Genomic DNA, 26274 nt, shown 5'->3' with positions numbered 1-26274 from the left:
CTCATCCGCTGTAAAAGAGGAACCCAATGGTACATTCTCCTCACCTCGTTTCCCTTTCCTATCCTTCTCCTGCGCCTCCCACCTCTCTGTCAGTAAGTTGAATTGGTCCAACATCATCGCCATGTTCTTCTCTATGTTATGCACCTTCTGAAAGTCATTCCGCATAGAATCCAACCCCACTCACAATCCCTCCATTCGCACTTCCATCTGTTGTTGATAAGTTTCCAATCTTCCCTCCAACTCCCCTACTCTCTCAGAAACAGAGACACCCATAGATCAATGCTCTGATACCAGAATGATAGAACTCTTACTCAATTGATTGAATTCAGCTATTACAGTGGAAACTACCCAATTACAGTAGCTTGCAACAATGGAAATCAACAATAGCAAGAAAAGAAAACAAAAGAAGTCAGGCCTATTCAAGAAGGCCTCACTCTCCCACAACTTCTTCAACAATTTTCCAAATCTTCCACACCTTTCTCTCTCCTTTCCCCTCACCTTATATACCTTCTCAACAATCTGTTACAGCCACGTGAGAGAATATTCTTCCCCTAACAAACTTTGGACTCTTCTATCCTTTGGTCAATTTCCTTAGCTACCCTTGATTTCTCCCTTCCTTTTATGCCTCTAATAGGTATGAATAATGGGGGTCCTAACAGGAAACTTCTCGTGAATACGACTTCAATGAGGTTGTTGCGATGATTGATGAAGAAGTTAAATGACCCAACAAGCAAAAGATTGAATGTAGGAAGAATGGTTAAGTTTGATGGTTTCGACAATGGAGAGAAGAAAGTAAAAGCGTGAATATTGGAAAAGAAGAGAGAGGGGAAAGGTAAGTGAAAGAAATAAGAGTATTTTGATAAATGAGGCTAAGGGCAATGTGGAATTTCCATTTTAAAATCTCATTAAGGGTATTTTAAGTATCTTATAAAAGTGACTATAGAGTGCAATTAATTTGTTTGACTATAGAATGCAATTAGTTTCTTGAAGTGGCTAAAAACAAATCTATTATATTCATTCTGGTTAATTATGAATTCATCCCTATGATAATAGGGTTAATCCAGCATAAATTATCCATTACAAATATATTACATGTGCACAATAACTTTGATTATCCAATGTTTATACTCTAATTATGCATGACAACTTGAAGATTCGTTGGACAGTGACCTTCTATCTAATTGGATTAGTCGTTCCAAGTGCAAGTATGGCATTGTATTTATGTCGATTGTAACTTTAGAGCCATATTATCACTTTTTATTTGTTTATTTAATTTTTTAAACTTTAAAAATAAGATTTGAAATTGTAACACACAGTATAATAAAATTAAATTTTATTCCTTTAGAAAAAAAAAATAAAGTCAAAACTATTTCATAGTACAGATATGACAGAAATTTTAACTCCGGGATAAAAAATTCAAATCCTTAAAATTAAATATGAAAAAAAAACTAAACTGTTTGAATTAATTAGCAAAATGTTTTTCTATTGTATTTCATTTTCAATGCAATATATAACTCCTAATTTTGTTATTTAAGCCCTTTCTATTTTATATCTACATCAATATCATCCAATTATTCATTGTCAAATAGGAGAAAAGTTTCTTTTTATATAGTCATCTAAGCCAAAAAGTAATTTCCTAGTATAGATAAACAAAAGCAAATTATTAACTATGTCTCAATAATAAATATTTCATTTTAGCATAGCAATTAATAGAGTATAACATATAATTTATTAAATTATATATTTTTAAAATCACCAAATGAATTTATATTTTTCTAATTAAAACAGGAAAAGTTGAATGACCAAAGGGTCGTGTGTACTACTTTATCCTGCCTGACCATGAGGTGCAGCTGGCACCCAATGCCGCATGGTACCGCCCCACCATGAGGTTAGGCACACAGCAAATAGTTACTGGAGCTACTAAGAATGGATCATTCAAGAACTACACAACGGGGAATAAACAAAAACTCATGTATTCCCTCAACCACAGAAGAAAGGTCGATAAGGTGATGACCCCATTCAAAATAGAAACAGAGCTTACTCTCAAACACCCTCTCTCCTATTTCTTTCCTCCATAAGTTGTATAATTCTTTGATCATTTATAAGAACAGTGAGTTGGAAATTAACCAAACAGATAAAGAGAAAACAATTGCATTCAATTTCATCAACTAACTTCACTGGAAGAAGGAACTACGAAACCAGATGTAAATCTTTGTAGAAGCAAGTTTTGTGAGACTGAATCAGTTTCCCAGCACGTAAGAAAAATATAAAAGAATTCCATCAAACAATCAACCTTAAATTCACAGTTTAAAGCGATTAACGTTATCCCATGAAGACATTTCACACAAATTCACAGGCACTTTTCCTACCGAACAACCACCAGCTTAATTACAGCCTCCATTTATGCAATTACTCACAGATCAATCAGAAATTTAGAACTGAAGCAAGATAAGAAAATCAACTATAGATGTATACCCATAGATAAATCATCAAAAACGGTGAATGGTTAGAATGCAAGATAGAAACCTAACCTCTCCACCGAGGTAACGGAGATCACCAAAAGACGTCAAAACGGTGTCGTGAAATGCCGATCTCCCAAGCACGCGAATGTGCTTCCCTCCGAGAATCTTGAGAATCGTCGTTTTCCCTAACCACAACCAAACAAAACCGATCAATAGCGAGAATTTCGGTTTTTAATTTCTCGGGGAGGGTGCTAAAAAGGGAACGAACGGGCGCCATTGGAGCCGACGAGGAGGCAGCGATCGCCGGCGTGGAGAGTGAGGGAAAAGCCATCGATGAGGGGGGCGGAGCCCGGCAGAGGATGGCCGTCGGGAGAAGCCTCTTTCACCGCCATTGAATATTGCGGACGGAAAACTTGGGGGGCTTCCCAGAGTTGCCGTTTGATTTAACTGAGCTACTAATCGAGTCAGTTGGACCGAATCGTGGCTCATCCGTGAATAATGCTATTCATCTCAATAAAGATAAATAGTGATGAAATGACATGTGAATATTGGGATTCGTTCCCCTGCAAATCGTGCCTCACTGGTGAATAATGCTATTCATCTCAATAAAGGTGAATAGTGATGATGTGACATGTGAATATTGAGATTCGTTCCCTTGCGAATTGTGGCTCACTGGTGAATAAAGCTATTCACCTCAATAGAGGTAAATATTGGGATTCCCCCCCACCCCCAAGAGAGCAGGTAAATCAAGATCTCAAGGGCCGCGTGACATGCGAATATTACTCTTCACTGTTGGTCGCTAATGCACTAAATAAATATATAATTCAGTAATGTATAAGTATTGTTCGTTAGAGTCGGACCACTACTAATTTCAAATTATAAATAAGAATTTTCCTTAACAGTGTCCTCCTGATTGACTAAATCTTTTAATTTAATATCAAAGTCATAACATTCCTTTTAATCTTTTTCAAATGAGTGAGAACCAATAGGTTAATCATTCAATCAATTCAATTATTAATTTAATAACGAATCAATTAAATTATTCAGTCTAAATAGAATAAATTTATTTTAAAAATACAATTAAACCAATAGATGTTTAAATTGAATAAATTAAAAAACTAAAATAATGAAAAAAATTAAATAGACTGAACTGACTACAAAATAAAATAAAATAAAAAAACCAACAAAATTGAAAAAATTGAAAATTTGGTCAAAAAAATTATGTTCTTTTTTTTATATATTTTGGTCAGTTCGATTATTTTAATTTTTTAATATTAAGATTGAACCGGATTAAAATAACTAAAATTGTCAAACTTATAAATTAAACTAAAGCGATCTACCGTTTTAACCGAATTGAACTGATAATTTCAATTGATTCGGTTCGATTATTTTGATTTAATCGAAATGTTACTCATTCCAAAAATTTAATACATTTCTTTTTTTATAAAGTTATTTATATTTTAAATAAATTTAAAATAATTTCTTAAAATATAATTGGATCAACTCACTCAATTTGGCCAAATTGGATTAGAGACATAAGTGTCAGAGCGCAAGTTCATGGCAACTTACTCTTTATGAGTTATGAGACTATTGAGTCATCCATATTCACGTCAGATTTAATCTAATAGACACAATGTTAGACCTAACAAATACTAATCCAACTTAACTCATTTTTTTTTACACAAATTCAATTATTTTAGTTTCACTACTTTAGTCGTTTGATAAACAAATCGACAGAATGCTCACCTCTCCATGTAATTATTGTTCTATTTATTGTTGCTTTTAATAGACTTTTATTTTGGCCACCAATAGGGTATTAAAGAGGATTTAATTATAATTATAATTATTTTAGTTTGTTTTCTCAAATTTATTAACCACATATAAATATAAATGTATATGTTTTTTAAAGTGCATTTCATATAATTTAGACACTTTCTTAATTTCACAGTCATTGTCAATTAATACTAATTGATTCTTAATTTTTCTTATCTTCTCTTCTCTTCCATAAGACATAGCATATCTAACTGCCAATTTAAAATGATTAAGATTTCAAAATTAAAATTAGTTGTATATATATAATAGCATGCATAATCCAATTCATAATTGATTTTGGATTAACGGGTCTTTGTCTATAAATATGCATGCATGCATTAGAATTTACAATCGTCAACAATGCCATTATCATCGTCATCAAGGGGAACAGAAAGAGAGAGATTGAAGGACAACTAATGGGTTATTGGGCGAAAATACAATTCCTTGGCAAGGGATTATTCGGGACAATGTCCAAGACAAGGGAATTAGGAGATTCTAATGATGATGACTACAACGATGACGGTTGGCCACTGATCACAATTTCAGCAATCATCATCAAGTTTGTAGATTTCGAATTTTCCACCTCTCTTTAATGGGAATGAGAATTGCTTTGTGTACTGAGTGATTATACTAGAATCATCCATTGTTATGGAGAAGACATATCCGAGAAAATTGGCAAGAGCCTCTACAACCTCTTATTTGAATATGCTCTCAGCAACTCTCTTAAGAGCCTGATGGAACGAAGTGGATGGAGATTGCCTGAATATGACGTCAAGCGTTACGCTCACATGATTCTGAAAGCTTTGCACTACATGCACAAGAACGACTACATGCACTACGACATTCTTGTTTTTTTGTACGAATATGGGTTTGGAAACATACGTGAAGATAGCGAAATTTGGACTAGCAAAAACAACAAAAGATGGCGACAAATGGGACAAGGGCCATTTGTTAGGCCACAACCGCAGGACACTTCTATATTCTTCACTAGAAGCCATTGGGTGGGGCTCTAACATACTACCTACAAATATATGGGCTTTTGGATGCACCATATCGAAGATGATAACCGAAAAACGTCAGTGGATGTACAAGAAACAATGTGGAGCTTAGAAAAAATATAGCTTTTACGAAAGAACATCCCAAAATTCTAAAAAACATATCCGGTGAGGAGAAAGATTTATTGTTCAAGTGTTTGAACAAGCAATGGAACATCAAATGGATAGCTAAAAAGCTTCTACAACATCCATTTGTTCAAGGGGAACCCAACGAACTGGCCAATGAGACACTACTGATGAATATTGATAAAGATGTTCAGTGGGTTTCTCAATTCTCCATGTTTGAAACTTTGGTAGTGGAAGATCGAAGACGAGAACAAAAAAATGAAGAGGAAGAGATTAAATAGGAGAATGATGAGCTGTTTTGTTTGCCTTCATTTTGTAAGCTTCGCGTAATCTATTAATATCTCTCATCTTGTAAGATTTTGTAAGTATTATCAAATAATAGTACATTACTCATGGATTTGATTATGATAATTGGGTTAATCATGTACTAGTTAATTCTTCTTTTCAAATATATTACACGTGTACATTAACTTTAGTAATTATGCAAAGTTTGTATTCTAACAAGATATTGCAACATTGATAATTGAATTGGTCGTCATGACATTGTATTTGTGTTAATCATGACTCTATAGTTAGTCCATGATGGGCTTTCTAGTTCTTAAGGAAAAAAATCATAAGTTCAATGGTTGTTCAGATTTAATTTGAAGCCTAAGCTATATCATACTTGTATGACTCACTTGAAAACTTAGCTCAAAAACTACTCAAACAAGGAGTACCAAAAAGTGCACGGACCCAAACTCACGCTCATACTTGGATCGTCCAATCTATTTAAAGAATCAAATCCGATTATCGACGTGACATAACCCTGGCCCATATCGACCCTCTAGCCTACCTACATAAAAGCATAGTATCCTAAGAAACATGATAACATTTATTACACAGTTATTGACTTACTACTGTGTTATTAATTTTTTAGCATAGTGAATAATTTGAGTGTTGGTGAATGCACCAAAGACAATAGAAAAGTTGGTTAAGTTTGAAGGTTGCTAAAACTATTTTAGAATCGAGATAAACTTGAAAAGAATACGATTATATATAACATAGATCAAGTAGTGATAAGGTCGACTCCAAAACCCTCATCAATAGCTGGAATATATTTTTTATTTTTATATAAGTTTTTAAATAAAAACTTTTAACACTACTTTAGTTATTGGATAAATCACCAAGATATTTTGCTAAGTGTATTTAATCCCTTTATATTTTATATTTACACTAATATAATCCAATTATATACTGTGGAATAGGATAAGAATTATCTTTTTATATAGTTATCTAAACCAAAAAGTTATTTCCTAAAATAGATAGGCAAAGAGAAACTATCAACTACCTATATATAATAAATATTTATTTTTTCAAATTAAATAATAAATATTTCATTTTAGCATATGAATTAATAGAGTATAATATATAATTTATTACATTATATATATTTCATAATTAGTAATAAATAAATTTATATTTTTCTAATTAAGTAGATAAAGTAAAATGACCAAGGGGTCAATACTGTGAGATTAGACATAAAACAACTAGCATCTACCGAAGTATGGTAAATGACCACAAGGGACTTACGGCTATTTGACATTTGATCAAATAATAATAAAATTAAATAATGTTGTGACCACGATATTATTATAAATTAATTATTAAAGACCAATTTACCCCTTTATCCAAATAGATTATCATTATAAAAAAAATATATTTTTGCCATGACTCAAACTATTTTTAAATAAAAAATATATTTTAATAGGTATATGTAAATAACATATCAGAAAAGTGATAAAAAATAAAATAAACTGTAATTATAAATAAATTTATTTATAAATTTTTATTTTTGTGCACGTGAATTAGTCCTCGAGTGTGTATATATATATATATTTATATATAAACATAAATTTAAAGAAAACTATCTATAGATAAACTTTACATATAAATATTTAATTTTGTGAAGGAAAATAAATAAAAGGAGATAAATAATTTTTTCCCAGAATGAGAAAAAGGTAGAAAAAACAAAAAAAAAAGGAAATTAATAAGAAATAAAGAAATATCAAATATGATATTAGTTATAAGAAACTTAGATAAATCCACATATAAAAAATATATCATTAATTTATTTTGATAAAAATATAAAATATTATGCTATAATATAATGATTGTGAATTTATTAAATCATTAATCTAATATAACTAGAATTAGCCTAATGGCCAATTAAATCCATAACCAGTTGAGATTAGGATTCAATTAGCATATATGCTTATAAATAAGACTAGAAGGGATGCCTCCATGGTTGTGCATGCCATTTAGAAGAAACTACAGTAGCTTTGGTGAAGATTGAAGAAGATTACTTAATCGCTAATCAACGATGGATATTCTTAATTATAATTGGGTGAAGACGCGAGCCATCGGGAAAGGAGCGTTCGGCGAAGTGCACATGGCGATTCCGCAATCCCCTAACATGGATTATTCGAAACTTTTGGTTCCTACAATTGCAGTCAAGTCTGCTGAATTCAAAGACTCATCATCTCTCCAAAAAGAAGGAAGCATCTTGTTCATGTTAAATGATTGCCCAGGGATCGTCCATTGCTATGGAGAAGATATAAGTGATGAAGGTGACGGAAGGGTCTATAACCTTTTGCTGGAGTTCGCTCCTGGCGGTTCTCTTAGGAATCTCATGCAAAGAAGCAGTGAAAGGAAGTTGCCAGAGTCCGATGTGAGACGATACACTAGGATGATCCTTAAGGCTCTAATACACATACATGAGAGGGGTTACGCTCACTGTGATATCAAGCCTGAGAATATTCTTGTTTTCCCATCTAATAATGGTGGGAATAATGTGAAGATAGCTGATTTTGGGCTAGCACAAAAAACACAAGATGGTGTAAGAAGTTGTAGTCCTAGAGGTAATGGTTCACATTGTGGAGATATTCGCTTCGCTTCTATTTTGCATGGTTCGAACATAAGGTCGATGGACATATGGGATTTGGGGTACATGGTGGCGGAGATGCTGACTGGAAAATCAATATGGGAGTATCGGGAATTTTGGATCCTAGGACGTCAACTTTCTTCTGGAGTTAAGAAACCTCGAAATCGCCAAAAGTGTCAAATTCCACACAATTTATCTAATACAGGGCGAGATTTTGTGATAAAATGTCTGGATAGGCGATCAGAGCATACGCTGACAGCTGAAAGGCTTCTAAACCATCCTTTCATTGTCGGTGAGCCAAATGAATTGGTTGATGATGAGGATGAGATGGTGTCATCAAGGATTAGTGTTGATGGTGGCGAATGGGTTTCTCGAATCTCCATGTTTGGGATTTTGAGTGGCTCAACAGTAGACCCTTGTTTATCTGATCTCACAAATGTTAGGTGTTTATAGTGATATATTTGCAATTTATGATAATACTGATAGTGAAATTACATTGTGATGAAGTATGTATACAATTAAAAGGATACTATTAAATGTATTTTCATCGATAGAAGAACAATAACCTCCTTAGAACCCATTGGAACAATTAGCATACGATGATGTATGGTAAATGACCACAGGGGACTTACAACCCATTTGATATTCAATCAAATAGTGATAAAATTAAATAATATTGTCTCGTGTTTGGTACAAAATGTATAAACTAGAGTTATTCCAATTACATATCTAGCTTGTGAAATTGTGAATGAGATATTATTATAAAATAATTATTAAAAAACCAATTTATCCCTTTATCCAAATATATTATAATTAAAAAAATATTTTTTTTTGCTATGATCAAAACATTTTTAAATTAAAAAATATATTTTAATATGTATATCTAAATAACATATATGAATTTAAAAAATAAAAGACATGATATTGTCATAAAATAATATCATGTTATATAAAAGAAATGATATTTTTTTTTTATAGACGAAGAGTGTAGGAGAAAAAAAATAAATTATGAAATGTTTTTTATATAACCTGAAAAATTTGAAAGTCCTTAGTATTTCAGCAGGATTTGAGTTGAATTATTCATTCTTTTTAAAATTCATGATCTACTCATATCCTACCTTAGATAAGGGATAAATTAAATACGAGTTGAATTTGGAGGCTTGGCCTCTTGACGCACAGTTACTCTTTAAACCCTAAACAGCAAAACGACATTGTTCCGGCGTTTTGGCTAATAGCTTACCTCACCTCGGGAGGGTAGTTTAGTCATTGCGTAATGGCCTCTTTGTTCGATTTGCTTCTGCAACTCAAACTGAAGAGCAGCAACAGAACAGAGGCGGTCGCGATCTCTAGCAATCAGCCGACTGTTCACTTCAATGGCGGCCATTTACAGCCTGTACATCATCAACAAATCAGGAGGCCTCATTTTCTACAAGGTAAGAAAACTTAATTCAAACGAATATGTAGACTCTGATCCATTTTCATCTCCACTCTGTTTGTTTTCTCGGAAAACACTTCCCTGCGATTGATTTTCTCCCATAAAATTAACGAATTTCGCTTCGCCGTTGCGCTATCTCCCCCTCTTATTCGGAATTTGCGTGAATAAAAATTGGGGAAAATGCCAGGATTACGGCTCCGCGGGACGGATGGATACGAACGATAGCTTGAGGCTGGCGAGTTTGTGGCATTCGATGCACGCGATCTCTCAACAGCTTTCGCCTATCGCTAGATGTACGGGGATCGAGCTTCTTGAAGCTGATACTTTCGATCTTCATTGCTTCCAATCGCTTACCGGTACGTCTGATTGGATCCAGTTTTCTTTGATGTTACTTTCGTAACTACATGAAATCTTTTAACCTTATGCTCGATTCTGCTTGTTCTCGAATAAAGATGAATAAGAAAGAGAAGAAGTGAAAATGAATTGTTGAAATTAGTGGTTTTATTTTTGGTTTTTTTGTAAGGGTTAAGAGAAAATTTCATTGAGAAAGAGGGGTATCAAATAAAGTGATAATGAAGGCCTCACTAACAAATCGGTAGCATCAAAGGGCATTGTTAGCTAGAGAATGGCTAGTTGGCTTGTCGACGTTGTCGTTTTATTTCCTTTTGCTTGATGATGGAACTAAATGGAGGCTAGATCGGTTGCCAGATTTGGTTTTAGTGAACATTTGCAGATGAGCTGGTTTTATTGTCCCAACTTTTCCAACCATTTGTCTCACCTCTTCGCCCAGCAAAAGAGAATCCTAGAGTTATTTAGTAATCCAACTTAGGAGATCGCAGAGATGTCCAGTTATCCAACTTTTTATATACTTTAAAGCTCATTGAAGTTGCTGGAATCTGCAATCTCTTCTATGGTGACATTTTAGGCTCCGATTCATCTATCCCTCCCTGCCTTCTGTGGTGGTTGTCTTCCTCCAAATTTGTGCCTGCTGTATGGAATGTTCCTTCTGTTACCCTGGTTCTTCTAAACCAATTGGATCTTGTGTTATGAACTGGTTTTGGCTGTAGTGCTGTCCAAACCGAGGATTTCCATCTGATTTGTTGTTGCATTCTGATATGATGTGTTCCAGAAGTCCACAATCGTAACGAAAGTTTTCTAGCCTTTCCCATGATAAAGAAATTTACATGTCCTCCAAAGGCTTTCCTTTTAGAATGAAACCTGTACTGTGAGGTTTGGTAAATATCTATTCCCACTCTTGTTCATAAGCACTCTACCCGTCTCTGAAATGCAGTAAGAGTTTCATCCACCTGGAGAAACTTTCCAATGCATGAAGCCATTTTTCTGCATTTTTAGAGTCATTTTATCTGGTGGTGCTGTGGTAGCCCATATATTTGAATCAGCAGGGTGTTGATGAGAAGTCAATCTCCTTGATGGTCAGCTCTGAGTTCCATCTTTAGGAGGATGAGCTTACCCATTATATTCCTGGGGTTCTTTCCACAATCTTTTGAGCATCTTTTTTGTGTGAGAAATATAGGACAAATATGTTCTTCTCCTGTGGCTGGACTTGAACCACGATCCCCTTTGAGCTCTGGATAACAGCTCTGACTGCATTTCTGTTGCATGTTTTGGTGGATGAAATCTTACCAAGCAACAATTCTTGAAAGAGTTGGATAGAGTGATTGATAGAGGACTGGAATATCCTTTACCTACTAGAGAAGGCCTACGACCGATGGTGGCCAAGGAGGAAGAGACCTCCGCTTTTTTTTGGAAAGCAAGGTTTTTAACTGTTGTGGTTTCCAGACATATATTTGTCCCTTGGAAATATGATAAAAAACACTATACCCAAATTGATGTATTACCTAACAAGGGTAACACATAGAGTAGATAAAGCATGCTCATTTTTTGTCTTTGTTCCTTTTGTATGTGTTGCAAGCAAATGAATAGTAGGAGAAGGGAAAAAGAACTAGGGAGGAGAGACCACATTGCACCTCAAAGCCCCTACTCATTGGGGGATGGGTTTGTGCATATTAGATAGTGATGGGGATCAATAATTTTAATTATTTTCTAACTTTATAATTCTAGTTATCTTAGGATTTTATTTGTTTAGGAATTTTAGAGGATTTTTGTTCTGTAATTTCATCTTAATGTATTCTAGTTTTATTATGATTTTTAATAGATTTTATTGGTAGAATTGGAGTGTTATTAGGTTACCATTTTAGGGAGAATTTTGAGTGTATGAACAAAAATTAAAATTTTGGATTAGCTTTGAGTTCTTCCCCATCTTCACCTCTCCTCTTCTTCCTCTTTTCTCTCTGCTGATTCTCTTTCCTTTCTCATCTCTCCTGTCTTCTTGTTTGGTTCTACAACAATTGAGAGAGAGAGAGAGAGAGATTTAAATATAACTTAAATTCTTTTAGGCATATTACTGAAATTTCTAATAAAGTAAAGAAATATAATCTCAAACAAAAGCACACTTAAAAACTTTTTTTTTTAATTACTAGTAAGATGAATAAATTAATTATGCTAAACAATGCAATATCTTTACATGAATCTCAGATCAAACAAAGTAATGCAAGACTCTAGAGATAGAGATATTCTTAGTCTGTGATAGCATAATTTAAAGTAAATTTCATTTACAAACTTGTAAAATTGGTCCATTAGCTACAAGTTGCTGGAGATATTAGGAATTTTAAAGCAAAAAAGAAGAGTAAGGAGAGGCAATAATGATCTTATTTATTACGATCTAAATGTAAGTATTTTTATAAAATTTTGAAAATGTTAGCTCAAGATGAGAAATTCTAGAAATATACTTACTTCCATCATCACATTTTAGCCGTTCATAAAATTTTGAAAACGTTAGCTCAAGATGAGAAATTCTAGAAATACTTATTTCCATCATCACATTTTAGCCTTAATTTAATTAAATATCTTTGTTCATTAAGATGACCTAGCCGCTTAACAAGTAAGGAAATTACACTACCTTCATGGTAGTGATTAAATGCAGCCAAAATTGTCAAATTAATGCCTGCACAAATTATCAAACAAATACCTGAAGTAATCTACTTCCCCATGTTTGTTGAATCTCTCCAGCATTATTCTGAGAGAACTGGGATTTTTAAGAACTTTTACTATTCTTTTATTTTGCTGATCATTTCACTTTTTGCCCCTCTCCTTTGTGCTGAATGTGGAAATATGTGAAGGTTTCTTGGAAATAAGGGAAAAACTACACCACCACCAGTGTCAGATGCAGACACAAGCTTCTTGGTATACTTAAATAAAATGATCAAACTATAATACTTTCATTTAGTTCCTCAACTCTTCATTTCTTTTGCTTGTCAATGTGATTCAGATTGACGATGTCATGTATACGTTGCTTCCATAGCTGTTCTTGTTACTGCAAGGCTGTTACATCTTTGTGAAGGAAAATTGGTCCATACCCTGGCAAATCAACTTTATTGATGAATAAGTCTCTGTATCGTTATCCTTCCATCCAGTCATATCTCTCCCCATACTGACATGAAGGTTTGGCTTTTGCTGAAACTAGAATCTATGTAGCACCAATTTTTCCTTGAACATTAACATATATTTAGATTGGATTCAGAGGGTAATCTAAAAGAGCGCTGTTTGTTCATGTTCATAGGAGGAAACTGACATTTCAGAAATTAGTATGTTTGAAAAACCGTAATCAAGCAGTGGATTGTTACCCTGCAGGAACAAAATTCTTTGTGGTCTGTGAGCCAGGAACGCAGCATATGGATGCCCTTCTGAAACACATATACGAACTTTATACAGATTCTGTTCTAAAGAACCCCTTCTATGAAATGGAGATGCCGATCCGATGCGAGCTCTTCGATATCAACTTGGCACAAGCAGTTCAGAAGGATCTGGTTGCCTTGACGGCACGCTGAAATTTCCGCTATCTATTGTTTTAGATAATTATATTAATTTTCAAAGGTTTAATCCTCTAGTTTGTTTTAGCAAGTCGTGTGGAACAACTTTGTTTGGATGAGAGTCCATTTGTTGCAGCTTAGCAGTTAGAACAGAGAGAAGTCTCTCTCTTCTTTGCTTAACACTTTGACTTGAAAGAAAATAGAAAATGAAGCCACTACGGCAATATTTGTAGTTTCTTCATTTTTCTTCTTTGCCTGTGAAAATGAACTGATGATATAGTTGAAAGGGGATCGTTGATTCTCACCTTTGATGAACAAAGCTGATGAATTAAGTAAATTGTAACCAAGCGAGGAGTTTTGATTTAGACACATTTTTTATCTCGATTATGGAAAGACAAAGCCGGTAGTCTAGTAGGATCTCGGATCTAATAATATAAATTCTCAGTCAATGGCAAGAATTAGGGCAGAAAGTGACGAAAATTAATGTAGAAAATAGGGAGAATGGAGGGGAAAATTGAGAGTGAGAGAGAGAGAGAGAGAGAATCAGTTACACGTTATAACTAATCCTCTACAGAATTAATATGCTACAACTATTATACAAATTAAACTACTACACTCTAATGAAACCACCCTAAGAACTTGACAGTCATATGTTCAAGTAGCTTGATGTGGTCAGTGTTCCTATTTTTTTACTTGAAAAATCACACATTTGCACAGCTTTCTTATTAAGAACAGAGGAAGAAACTCGGAAAAAATATTCTCTATTATTCACAAAGCTACCTTGCAACAAACTTAAATACAATAGGAATGAAAAGACGAAAATAACCCTGCTAACTGTACAATGGAAAGAAATACAGAAAAAAAAAAACAACCAGCAATATCAATATTTGTTACTCCCCCTCAAGATGAACCTTGGATGTCAAGTATGGCCATCTTGGATAACAAAGATGAAAGCTGGGCTGCTTGCAGAGGCTTAGTGAGCACATCAGCTAGCTGGTGCTGAGTGCGAATAGGGAGCAACCGAATAAATCTAGCAACGATCTTCTCACGAACAAAATGACAATCCAACTCAATGTGTTTCGTACATTCATGAAACACCGAATTGGTGGCAATATGAACTGCTGCTTGGTTGTCACAAAAGAGGAGAGCAGGGATGGAAGCCTTGATCTGAAAGTCTAATAGCAACTGGGTAAGCCAGGTAAGCTCACTAGCAGTCATGGCAAGAGCCCTGTATTTAGCTTCAGCTGAAGAACGGGAAACAATGTTCTGCTTCTTAGCCTTCTGACTGCACTCTCACCCTGCAATTAAAACACAAAACAAAATACAATAAAAATTTTATATTTTTTTTCCTTTATTTTGGTGAGAGGTTTATATTCATCAGTGTACGAATGCAGTTGTAGTCCAAATTTAAATTTATATTTTCTAGATGAGTCCATGTCGTCCACTAAGAGATTTATTTATGGCAAAATAAAAAAAATGTCACACACAAACACATGCATTTGGACAAATTGGCAACAAGGTTTTTTTATGATTTTTTTTAGACAACGTAACTAGGAAATAAAGTAAGACAGAAATTGCAATAAATACTGAACGTGAGAATATAAAATTGAACAACACTTGAATTAAAACAATTTCAGCACCAACCCGTTGATTCCCAAATTTTAGCATAAAGGATTAACAACATTAATTTAATTTTAGATATGAGGGTTTGTTATTAAATGCAATTAGAGATGATGATAGTTCTAGTTTAAGCAATCCCCATACATGATATGAGAGATTTTAATTTAAGCAACTACCATAAATTCAATTGGAATTAATACACAAAATAACTAAATTAATCATCTGGGTTTGGGTATGATAGCATTTCCAGTTCTAGTAACTCTCATGCATGACATGAAAGCTCTAAGTTAGGTTTACGCTCCAATCCAAACATAGTAATTTCTCAATAATCAAGACACACTCATACTGAAATTTAAATTAATATTACTCATTTAAAGTGCAGATTTCTTTGGGAATCATTGGCGTTGGACACTGTCCTTGCCTTAACCCAAGACTAGATTTAGCTACTCATCTCCATTTAAAAGTTGATTGACAGGAATTTAAATGACGTAATTTAAATAACATAATTTAAATGGCAGGAATTAAAATAGCAGAAACTAACCGGCCATTTAGGTGGTGGATAATTAAAAGACAAGAATTAAAATTTCAGAAATTTAAAGGCATAAATTAACCGGCCATTTAGGCGGTGGATAATAAAGTAACAATAAATGACATAAGAATTTAAAAGAAAAAAGAAAGGAAGTAAGATCACAAAAGAAAATAATAAAGAAAAGGAGAAAGAATAAGAACAATTCTCAAAGAAAGAATTATAAGGAAACAACTAAACTTTGATTCAAGAATAATAATCACCCTTACAAATGCAATCAAATGAGCTATTTATAGCCCACAAGATGCAATACAAACCACACAATTTCAATTATTCAACTAGACATAATTATATCTAGTGGGCACTCACACACTTAAAGTTAAATAGATTTTAGCTATAATACACACTTAATATTAAATGGATTTTAGCTAAAATACATACCTAATAAAGCACTCATAAAGTTAAACGGATTTTAGCTATAATACACACCTAATAGTTAAATGGATTTTAGGTAAAAAACACACCTAATAAAGCACTCACAAAACAAATAAATAAAAAAAAATAAATTTCTACAATTGGGTTTTTGATCTTCATTAGGATTAAAAATAATGTTTGGGCCTTCTCCAAATGATATCTTTCATGAGTTGCTCAAGTTGGGCTTTAATTCTTTTAATTCTTCATAGGCTTTAATTTTTCATGGGCTTTAATTCTTTATTCTTCAATCCAATTTGAATCTCCAATCACACCTTCTTCATGCCTACAAAAAAAAAATAAATTTAGTATTATTAATAAATTAAATTATATTATATATATATATATATTACATGCACGCATGTAATGATGTATATGCATTATATATTTATATATATATATTATTATTATTATTATTATTATTTTTAAATTTTATTTTAGAACTTCATTTCATTTATTTTTCAATTTAAACTTGCATATAACCATAAAATATATATTAATATCTAATTTAAGCCATTTTTAAGATAAAAAAAAAGAGTGTAATTATAACAAAATTTTTACAAAATTAACCACTAATCACCTTCCAAGAAACCAAAAAGTCACCAACGAAGATACAGAAACCAGTAGTAGACTTCCTTGAGTCTAAACAAGATCCCCAATCAGCATCAGAGAATGCCCGTAGCTGAAGAGAAGAAGAAGTAGAAAAAAACAAACCTTGACCGGGAGTGCCTTTAAGATATTGAGAAGGTGATGAGCATAAATGAGGTTGACGAGGTTGAGACACAAATTGACTCAGCTTGTGTACAGCAAATGTAATATCAGGCCGAGAAAGTGTGAGATACAATAACTGACCAACAAGTCTTCTATATAAGGATGGATCTGCCAATAACTCTCCCTCAAAGGAACAAAGTTTGGAATTAGGGATCATAGGCAAAAATGATGGCTTACAGGCTAGAAAACCAGTGTCCTCAAGAAGTTGGAGAGTGTAATGCCTCTGTGAGAAAAATATACCAGAAGAAGATTGAGCAATTTCCAACCCAAGGAAATATTTCAATCGGCCAAGATCTTTCAACTTAAATTGACTATGAAGAAAACTCTTGAGAGAATTAATAACTCCAGCAGTAGGACCAGTAATGATTATGTCATCTACATATACAAGGAGGGCCACAAAGGAACTACCGGTACCTTTAGTAAAAAGAGAATAATCGGATTGAGACTGATGAAATCCATACTGAACAAGAACACTAGAGAATTTTGAGAACCATTGTCTAGAAGCTTGTTTTAAACTATAAATGGACTTGTGTAGTTTATAGACCAGCCTCTCCCCTTTAGACAAATCATGTCCAGCAGGTTTATAACCAAGTGGGAGGTCCATGTATACCTCCTCAAACAAATCCCCATTAAGAAAAGCATTGTTCACATCAAGCTGAACAAGAGACCATTTGTGAATGGCAGCTAGGGCAAGTAGAACCTTGACAGTGACCAATTTTGTCACTGGAAAAAAATTATCAAAGAAATCTAAGCCTTCTTGTTGGGTGTAACCCTTAGCTACTAACCGAGCTTTGTACCGTTCAATAGACCCATCAGACTTGTATTTAACTTTATACACCCACTTACACCCAATAGAATGTTTGGACGGAGGAAGAGAAATGACTGACCATGTCTGATTTTGCTACATAGCATCAAGCTCAGCATCCATAACATATTGCCAATGAGGATATTGAACAGCTTGATGATAATGTTGAGGTTCAAAAGTAGATGAGACTGTGGATAGAAAAGAGCTATGAGAAACATAGAGCTTGTCATAGGAAAGGTAGTGCTCCAAAAGGTAAGGTGTATGATCAAACATAGGTAACTTGCTAGCTAACAGATTACAATGAAAATCTCGAAGGTATGAATGAGGCTTAGTCACTTTGACTGTCCTGTGAATAGGAATAGAAAACATAGGAGAAGGACTAGGGCTAGAAGAAAGTGCTGGCATACTATCATTAGGCACATCAAACAAGGATACAAAATCATTTGACTGTAATGAAGAATGTGGGAAATCAGAAATTGGCTTAGGCAAAACAAAATTAGGAAAGGAATCCACCATTTCATTAGAAGTAGTAACAGAATGGAAAGGGAATACATCCTCATAGAAAACTACATCTCGAGAGACCAACATAGTCTTATTTGAGATATCATAAAGTTTATAACCTTTCATTCCGGGTGGATATCCCATGAATACACAAGCTGTAGCCCTAAGATGAAACTTATTCCTATGAGAAGGTAATGTGGATGCAAAACATAAGCAACCAAATACTCTAAAAGAATCATATTCCATAGGAGAATGATACAACAAGTAATAAGGAGACCGGTTTTGTAGAACAAAAGCTGGGGTTCTATTAATCAAGAAAGCTTCAGTGAGAACACATTCCCCCCAAAAATTAATAGGAACTCGAGATTGAAAGAATAAAGCCCTAGCCACATTAAGAAGATGTTGATGTTTACGTTCTACCACTGAATTTTGTTCGGGTCTTTCAACACAAGAAAATTGATGAAAAACCCCTTTAGAGGTAAAGAAATTAGTGAAGGATAACTCTGGAGCATTATCAGACCTAAACCTCTTGATCACAACATTAAACTGAGTTTCAACCATAGTGAAAAACTTTGGAATGATGGTCCTAGCATCAGATTTTTTTTCTCATTAGAAAGACCCAAGTGTATCAAGTGCAATCATCCACTAAAGTGAGAAAATATCTATGTCCAGCCTGAGTAGGAATATGATATGGACCCCATGTATCACAATGTATAAGATCAAATGCATTTTGAGACAAATGATTATTTGAAATAAAAGATAATCTCCTTTGTTAGGCTAAGGGACACACTGAACAAGGAACATGAGCTGTAGTTTTATTAATAGTGGGAAATTTCAGCAAACCACTCAATTTGTCCAACTTCTCAAAGGAAACATGACCTAGCCTATTATGCCAGGTATGCCTACTAATTACATGAGCGACTGTATTAGTAGAATTACGGCTCCTATCAACAACTTTATTACCAAAGAGAGAAGAACTAGCATCAATGACATACAGTCCATTTATGAGATCACCCTTGCCAATCATCCTCGAATGGCACACATCCTGTATAACACAGGTGTGAGATAAGAAACTGAGGCATAAAGAAGACTTCTCTACTAATGCACTGACAGATAACAAATTAAACTTGAACTAAGGCACATAGAGCACATTCTCTAGCACTATATCAGATGATAATGTCATGGTCCCAATAAAAGAAATAGAAAACCTGCTATGACCAGGTAATGTCACATAAGCATCATGAATTTGTCTCAACTGATCAAACGAAGACTGATCATAGCATATATGACTTGTGGCCCCTGAATTAACAATCCAGAACCTAAGACAACTAAGTCTAGGACTGATAGAAGTGGAAAAACATGTACCTGATGCCTGATCAGGAGAAGTGTCAGCTTCTGTACTTGTCTTAGCAGCAGATAAGTGAGAACTCAACACATTCAAGAGCTGCTGATACTGATTATGATTTAAGGACTGCATGAAGTCTCCCACATCTGATTTCTTGCATTGGCTAAGGTTATTATCATTCACCTGATTAGTAAGGGAAGAATTACATGATTAGAGTTTATCTGATTAAGATTAGTCCTTTGCTTAGGCTTATATCCTGGAGGATAGCCATGAAGCTTATAACACTTTTCCACTGTATGTCTACTATACCCACAGTGTGTACATATAGCCCAGTCTCTCCTTTGGTTTTTACCATGACTAGGCCTAGTCACATCATGTTTCATAGAAAATAAATCTGAATCACTACCACTAGTAGAATCCACTATAGTTCTTTGTTTCTCCTCTTGAGAAATTAGGGCAAAAACCTTATTTATTGGGGGAATAGTATCCATGAGCAGTAATTAACCTCGTACTTGAGCAAAAGACTCATTTAATCCCATTAGAGATGACATGACATACTCCATTTGATAATGATCCGTAAGAGATTTAATTCCACCACAAAAATAGTTCCCACATGTACATACAGGCCTATAATTGCTCAACTCATCCCAAACAATTTTAAGTTTCGTAAAATAAGCACTGACAGACAACTGGCCTTGATTTAAGTTCATCAATTCACACCTTAATTGAAATATCCTAGGACCATTGCTTTGTTGATACCGTTCTTTAGATCAGTCCAAATATCACATACAGATTCATAGTATATAATGCTAGCAGAAATCTCCTTAGAAACTGAATTGAGAATCCAAGATATGACGATGTTGTTATTCCTCATCCAAGCATTAATAAGAGAGATATCACCTTTAGGTCTTGAAATTGAACCATTTATGAACCCTAGTTTATTCTTCACGGATAGCGCGATCACCATTGCACGACTCCATGACGTATAATTTTCTCCAGTCAGGGGCTGAGACACCAAAACAAGTCCAGGACTGTCGGAATGGTGGAGGAAATAAGGACTAGATTCGTCGTCGACGGAAGGATTGTTCATCGACGAGGAAGAAGAATTGAGTGCAAATGCAGCCATAGACAAAGTTTGGACGATCAAAAAACCAATAGAATACTAGATCTGTCCAAACAATAACAAGATTGAACGAATCGATGAGCGAGGGTTTTGATTTTGAACGAGTTCGAACAAATCGATGAGCTAGGGTTTCGATTTTGAATGAATTGAAACAAAACAACAAGATCGCCTGAAAAGAAGAAATCAACGAGATCCGGTTAGAACAACAAGATCTAACCGGAAGAAAAATGATAGCTAGATCGCCGGGAGAAAGTCGGCGAGAGTGACAGAAACTAGCGGAGGCGATGGAAGCGCTCTGATACCATATTAAGAACGGAGGAAGAAACTCAGAAAAAATATTCTCTATTATTCACAAAGCTACCTTGCAGCAAACTTAAATACAATAGGAATGAAAAGACGAAAATAACCCTACTTTACTCTAACTGTACAATGGAAAGAAATACAAAAAGAAAACAACCAGCAATATAGCAATATCAATATTTGTTATTTCTCCTCAAAGGAAACCTTCAGCGGATACAAAACGACTATTTCTTATAAGCCACAAATTAAAATGGGATTATGGATTTATCGTTGTGAGGCGACGAGGGGGTCTTCAGGTGACCCGAGAAGTCACTGGAGACTTGACTGTATGCTTAGGTAAATGTTTGAAAGGGTCATCCACGGGTGCTTGTGAGGGAGGAGCTCGTGACTCGGTGCCTGGTGTGGTGAGGCACGCAACACAACATGGGTAGGCATGTGGGTGCATTGGCTGAAGGCTGTGCGGTGAACACGCTGCAGGAGGGCGTGCGTGGGCGTGAAAGGCCAAGCCACGAGTGGCCACATGGGGCACGCATGGGCATGGCAGTAGATGCATATAAGTGCACGAGGCATGGTTGAGGTGCGAATAGGCAGGCATGGCATGTATGGGTCATGTTGGGTCTTCAGGCCCTACAAGAGACTTTGCGCTTGCACAGCCAAAAGAGGCCGTAACAAGGCCGCCCGCCCTTATTTTTTTTTTTTGGATAAAAAAATATTAATTGTATAAATAAAAAAAAATGTACACAGAACTAGGCAATCCTAAAAAATACATGATAGGTATAAGGCGCTCTGACCCATAGCTAGAGTCTCATATTGGACTAAAACATAAGGATACAAGATAAATATAACATTGTATACAAAAGTTTTAATCCTCCTAATGATACTATCTGCTTGGGGTTTCATATTTTCAAAAGTCATACAATTCCTTGCTACTTAGATTTGGTAAATTGTGAATGAAAAGCCGATCCTCTTTACCTTACTTTGCCAACCCGTCATTCTGACTTCTCACTTAATCCACTTAAGAGTGCTAGCAATAGAAGACATAGCCCTCGAGATACCCAGCCAAACCCGAATGTGGCTCCAAATGGTTGAGCTCACCGAGCACTGGAAAAAAAGGTAATGCAAAGACTCATCGACAACATTACAGAGAAGGCATCTGTGATCAATGTCCAAGAAGAGAAGCTTGTCCTTCGTTAGAAACCGCTCTTTAGCACACAACCATAAAATAAACGTCTACTTAGGAATAAGACAAGGGTGCCAAACATCAGTAGCCCATCTCATCCGTGGCCTTTTAGGCTTAAAGAACACATATGCAGCTTTAGTACTTAGTTTGCTTCCATGAGCCTAAAGGGAATCACTAGTACGGTGGTATAGATAAAAATAATTTTTTTGTCATGAATCAGATACACGCAGCGGAATATAATGTACACGTCATACACAGCTTGGATATTTAAGCAACACACATATACAACAATCGAATGCATAAATAAATGCATACCTACTGAAGGGATGAAATACAGAACCAATTTCTGTATAGAGACAGAGTCCACCTCAAGATGTGGTGGTTTTAGTTGGTCCACACCTAGTATGCAATAGGGTATCGTTCCGGTCATATCTTCCCGTACTAGACACAGATGATCTATGCATCATCAGTGTTCATGTTTTAAAATTATACGTGTAACTATTACATGTATATTTTTGTTGATATTTCAGAGGAAGAAGAAAAATAAATGAACTTTCAATTATTGCAGTAGGATATTTTTGTTGAGAGAGAGCCAGAGGCACCATTCCCTTTTTATAAAATCCCCTCCCCTTTTTCCTTCCGTCCCCTTCCTCAGATTGCACCCCCTTCCCTTCAATTATTGCATGCAAAAATTCAGAGGTTACTATGCACTTTCATTATGCACTATACATTGTGCAAATTTTGACCACTGCCTCTTACTATACAATCAATAATTGATTTCATGTTATGCACTATAAACTGTGCATTATGCACTATGCATTTTAACTATGCACTATATACTATGCATTTCAACTATGCACTATTGGTTGGGGAGCCAATGGTCAACTTTTGATCAATCAATTCTAGAGACATTCTTGAGCACACGATATTGATACCAAACGCAACACTATATGGTGTGTGACTTTCTAGATTTACTATTTGCTAGCAATCAGATAACACTGAAACTTTTTTCGATATCGGTCAACCCCTTGACCCATCACTGGAACTTTTCTAAATTCTGATGACATTTCGAGAATTCCTAAATAGCGCCTAGTAGCGGTTCAGGACAATATAGGTGGCAATGAAGTCTCACTTCAAGTGAACTTATTACAGTTAACTATTACTGTGTGCTATAATCCTTCTATCACCCAACGTTTCGACTGAGCGAGAGTCATGGAGAGATAAATTCACAAACTCAATAACTATGTATCAAACCTCATTAATATGATCAGATGACACCTCAGGAAACACCTTTCTTGAATTTCAATCTGCCCTAATTAGGGATTGTTCTGTCACATCAATAGTAGATCGCATAGGACGTTCACCCCATCAAATACCGACGAAGGCGACGGATCCTACTCCCAACACCTGTCTCCATATACCAATAATATGGAACCACATAGATGAACGTTCCCACCTCCCAATTAGATGGTTAGACTTATTAACAAATCCCGCACACTAATATACAAAACAACCGTGCCGGTTCAAGTCTAAGGATTAACACACAATCAAAACCTGATGACATGACCATTATCCATCAGGCCATGTAGTCATTCATCAGCGTCACATTCGACTGATCGTTCCCCAACTACCACCCATAGGTTTACTAGTGACATCTCATATCATATGGCGCGTGACACACCATCATTCCATCGGTATCCCCCGATATCGAACAAGGTAGTAACCCATGTGCTAGTTCATACTCGATTAATCGGAGTCCATATTCAAAGAATCTAAAGACTATGAATAGTTTAAGATATTTTGTTATTAGAGAATTTTGTCACATAGTCTCAACACCTTGAGAATAAGATTCTCACACAGAAAATCTAGGGATTTATTCATATAATTGATTGGAGAAAATATGAATGAAGAAAACCTTGTCTTTTATAGATTTATACAAAAACACAATTAATGCATTAAAACAAACCCGCTAGATGTCATCCAAATTTAGCATCAGGGCACACAACACTAACAGAGCCCAGCTAGATAAAATGTCTGAAACAGCTGCACAAAAACCCCTAGCTCGCCAAATAGCGTCCCCAAATACCCAGGAGCTTGTTGATAAGTGGGGAGTCCTCTTTGCAAGCCGCCCAATCCCAGATGCACGTTGAATTGAGGTACTCGTGATTAATCCATTTCACCCAAAGAGAGTCTTTCTTATAGTGAATGTTCCAACTTTTCAGCTATTTAAAGCCCAACCCCCCTTCACATTTAAGGAGACAAACATCCCTTCATGGCACTAAGGGGAACTTGGAGTTCCAGAGGAAAAGCCTGCACATACGATAGATCTTTTCAATGAACGCACATGGAACATGTAGAACAAAAAGCTAGAAGCATTTTGCCCTTTGGAGAACAGCCTTGGTAAGCTCCACACGGCCCGCATAAGACAATGAGGAAGCTGTCCAAGCATTGAACTTATCCAAGATCTTATCAAGCAAGGGGGTATAGTAGTTAACTCTTAATTTCTCTGTAGGTAAAGAAACACCCAAGTACCTGAAAGGCATACTGCCCCTCGGGAAGTTAGTTAGGGCCAAAATATTTTCAAGCTCCTGATCGTCTAAACTCGCAACAAAAATATTCGACTTTGGCAAATTAGCACTTAGCCTAGACTTAGAACTGAAATCTTTAAGGCAATCCATGAGAATCTTAACGGAAGTAAAGTCTCCACGAGCCATTAAAATTAAATCATCCACAAAAGCAAGGTGGGAAATCCTTAGCTTGCTACATTTAGGGTGGAAATTGAACTCTGAATTGTACAACAACTTTATTGAGGGATCTAGACATATACTCTAAGCAAACCGCAAACAGAAAAGGGGAAAGAGGATCACCTTGATAAAGGCCTTTTTTACCCTTGAAAAAACCATATAAGTTGCTATTAATAATCAACGAATAGGAAGGAGAAGTAACACACACCATGATCCACTGAACAAAGAGAGATGGGAACCCGAGACCTTCACGAACTTGACTGATATATCCCTAGTTAATGGAGTTATAAGCTTTACGCAAATCCACCTTGATCGGCACCTTGGTGAAATCCTCTTTCTACCATATTTCCTGAGCAACTCCTGCACATGATGAACATTTTCAGTCAAGCTTTTGCCTTCCACAAAAGCTGACTGGGCATGGTTCACTATAGACCCAAGAATGAGAGCCATCCTGCCTGCCAGAATCTTCAAAATCGCTTTATAGATCACATTAAAATCAGTAACCGAGGATGCATGAGACAACTTAGGAATTAACACGATAGTTGTATGGTTAAGTAGCTTCAACAACGAATTAGAGGTGGAAAATTCTTGAATAGCCAGACAAAACTAAGGTCCCACCGTATGCCAACCCTTTTTCAAGAAGCCCGAAGTGTTACCATCAGGACCAAGAGACTTGTCCTCCCTAATACTAAAGAGGGCCTCCTTAATCTCAAGGGAAGAGATCCTTCTAATTAAACTGGAAGCCTGCTGAGAAGAAACTAAAGGGCTAGAACTCAATATACCCATGTCAATCGACTCACAGATGTTGGCAGTCCCCAAAAGGGATTCATAGTAGCGAGTGAACTCTTTAACAACCTGATTAAGAGAGGGAGTAATTGCCCCATCCTCCATGTATATCATTGTAATATGGTTCCTGTGAGCATTCCGTTTAACAATATCATGGAAAAACTTGGAGTTTTTATCACTTAGCTTGAGGTAAGTACATTTTGATTGCTGCAAGTAAAATAATCTTTCAGCATCCCTCAAGAACATAGCTTTTTTCCAAAGGCCGACAAATCTACTCTAAAGCACCTCGCTTTGCAGTTGATCGTGAAGGGCCAATTGAGCCTCTTCAAGATCCTCAAAGGTTTTCTCAACTCTGGTTGAGATATAAGAAAAATGTTTAGTGTTAATCAACTTTAGGGGCCTCTTCAACCTTTTCAATTTCTTACATAAGACGAACTAGTAGGACCAAGGAAAATTATGCTC

At 35.3% G+C, this 26274-nt stretch overlaps 3 protein-coding genes across 3 annotated transcripts in view; 2 read left to right on the top strand and 1 right to left on the bottom strand.

Moving 5' to 3' along the window:
- The window catches only part of LOC127813589 (ABC transporter I family member 20-like), a 28235-nt gene extending 25223 nt beyond the window's left edge, over nt 1-3012 (bottom strand). The window contains exons 1-2 of the mRNA XM_052354632.1: nt 2731-3012; nt 2532-2647 (exon numbers count right to left, since the gene is read on the bottom strand). Of these exons, the coding sequence (XP_052210592.1) occupies nt 2532-2647; nt 2731-2854 (240 nt within the window). The 5' untranslated portion in view covers nt 2855-3012. The remainder of the gene's footprint in view (nt 1-2531; nt 2648-2730) is intronic.
- A 4742-nt stretch (nt 3013-7754) lies between these two features.
- LOC127812698 (mitogen-activated protein kinase kinase kinase 20-like) lies at nt 7755-8768 on the top strand. The gene has a single exon (XM_052353217.1). It carries the CDS (start codon nt 7755-7757, stop codon nt 8766-8768), a length of 1014 nt encoding a protein of 337 aa, XP_052209177.1.
- An 812-nt stretch (nt 8769-9580) lies between these two features.
- Nucleotides 9581-13875, top strand: LOC127812436 (uncharacterized). Its single transcript, XM_052352813.1, has 3 exons — nt 9581-9748; nt 9938-10106; nt 13462-13875. Exons 1-3 carry the CDS (start codon nt 9689-9691, stop codon nt 13656-13658), a joined length of 426 nt encoding a protein of 141 aa, XP_052208773.1. The 5' UTR covers nt 9581-9688; the 3' UTR covers nt 13659-13875.
- Nucleotides 13876-26274: the final 12399 nt, after the last annotated feature.

This window comes from Diospyros lotus, chromosome 11, assembly GCF_014633365.1.
Source record: "Diospyros lotus cultivar Yz01 chromosome 11, ASM1463336v1, whole genome shotgun sequence".
Classification (NCBI taxonomy): Eukaryota; Viridiplantae; Streptophyta; class Magnoliopsida; order Ericales; family Ebenaceae; genus Diospyros; species Diospyros lotus.
Note: the sequence above shows the minus strand (reverse complement) of the source record. Positions and strands in the feature narration are given on the sequence as shown.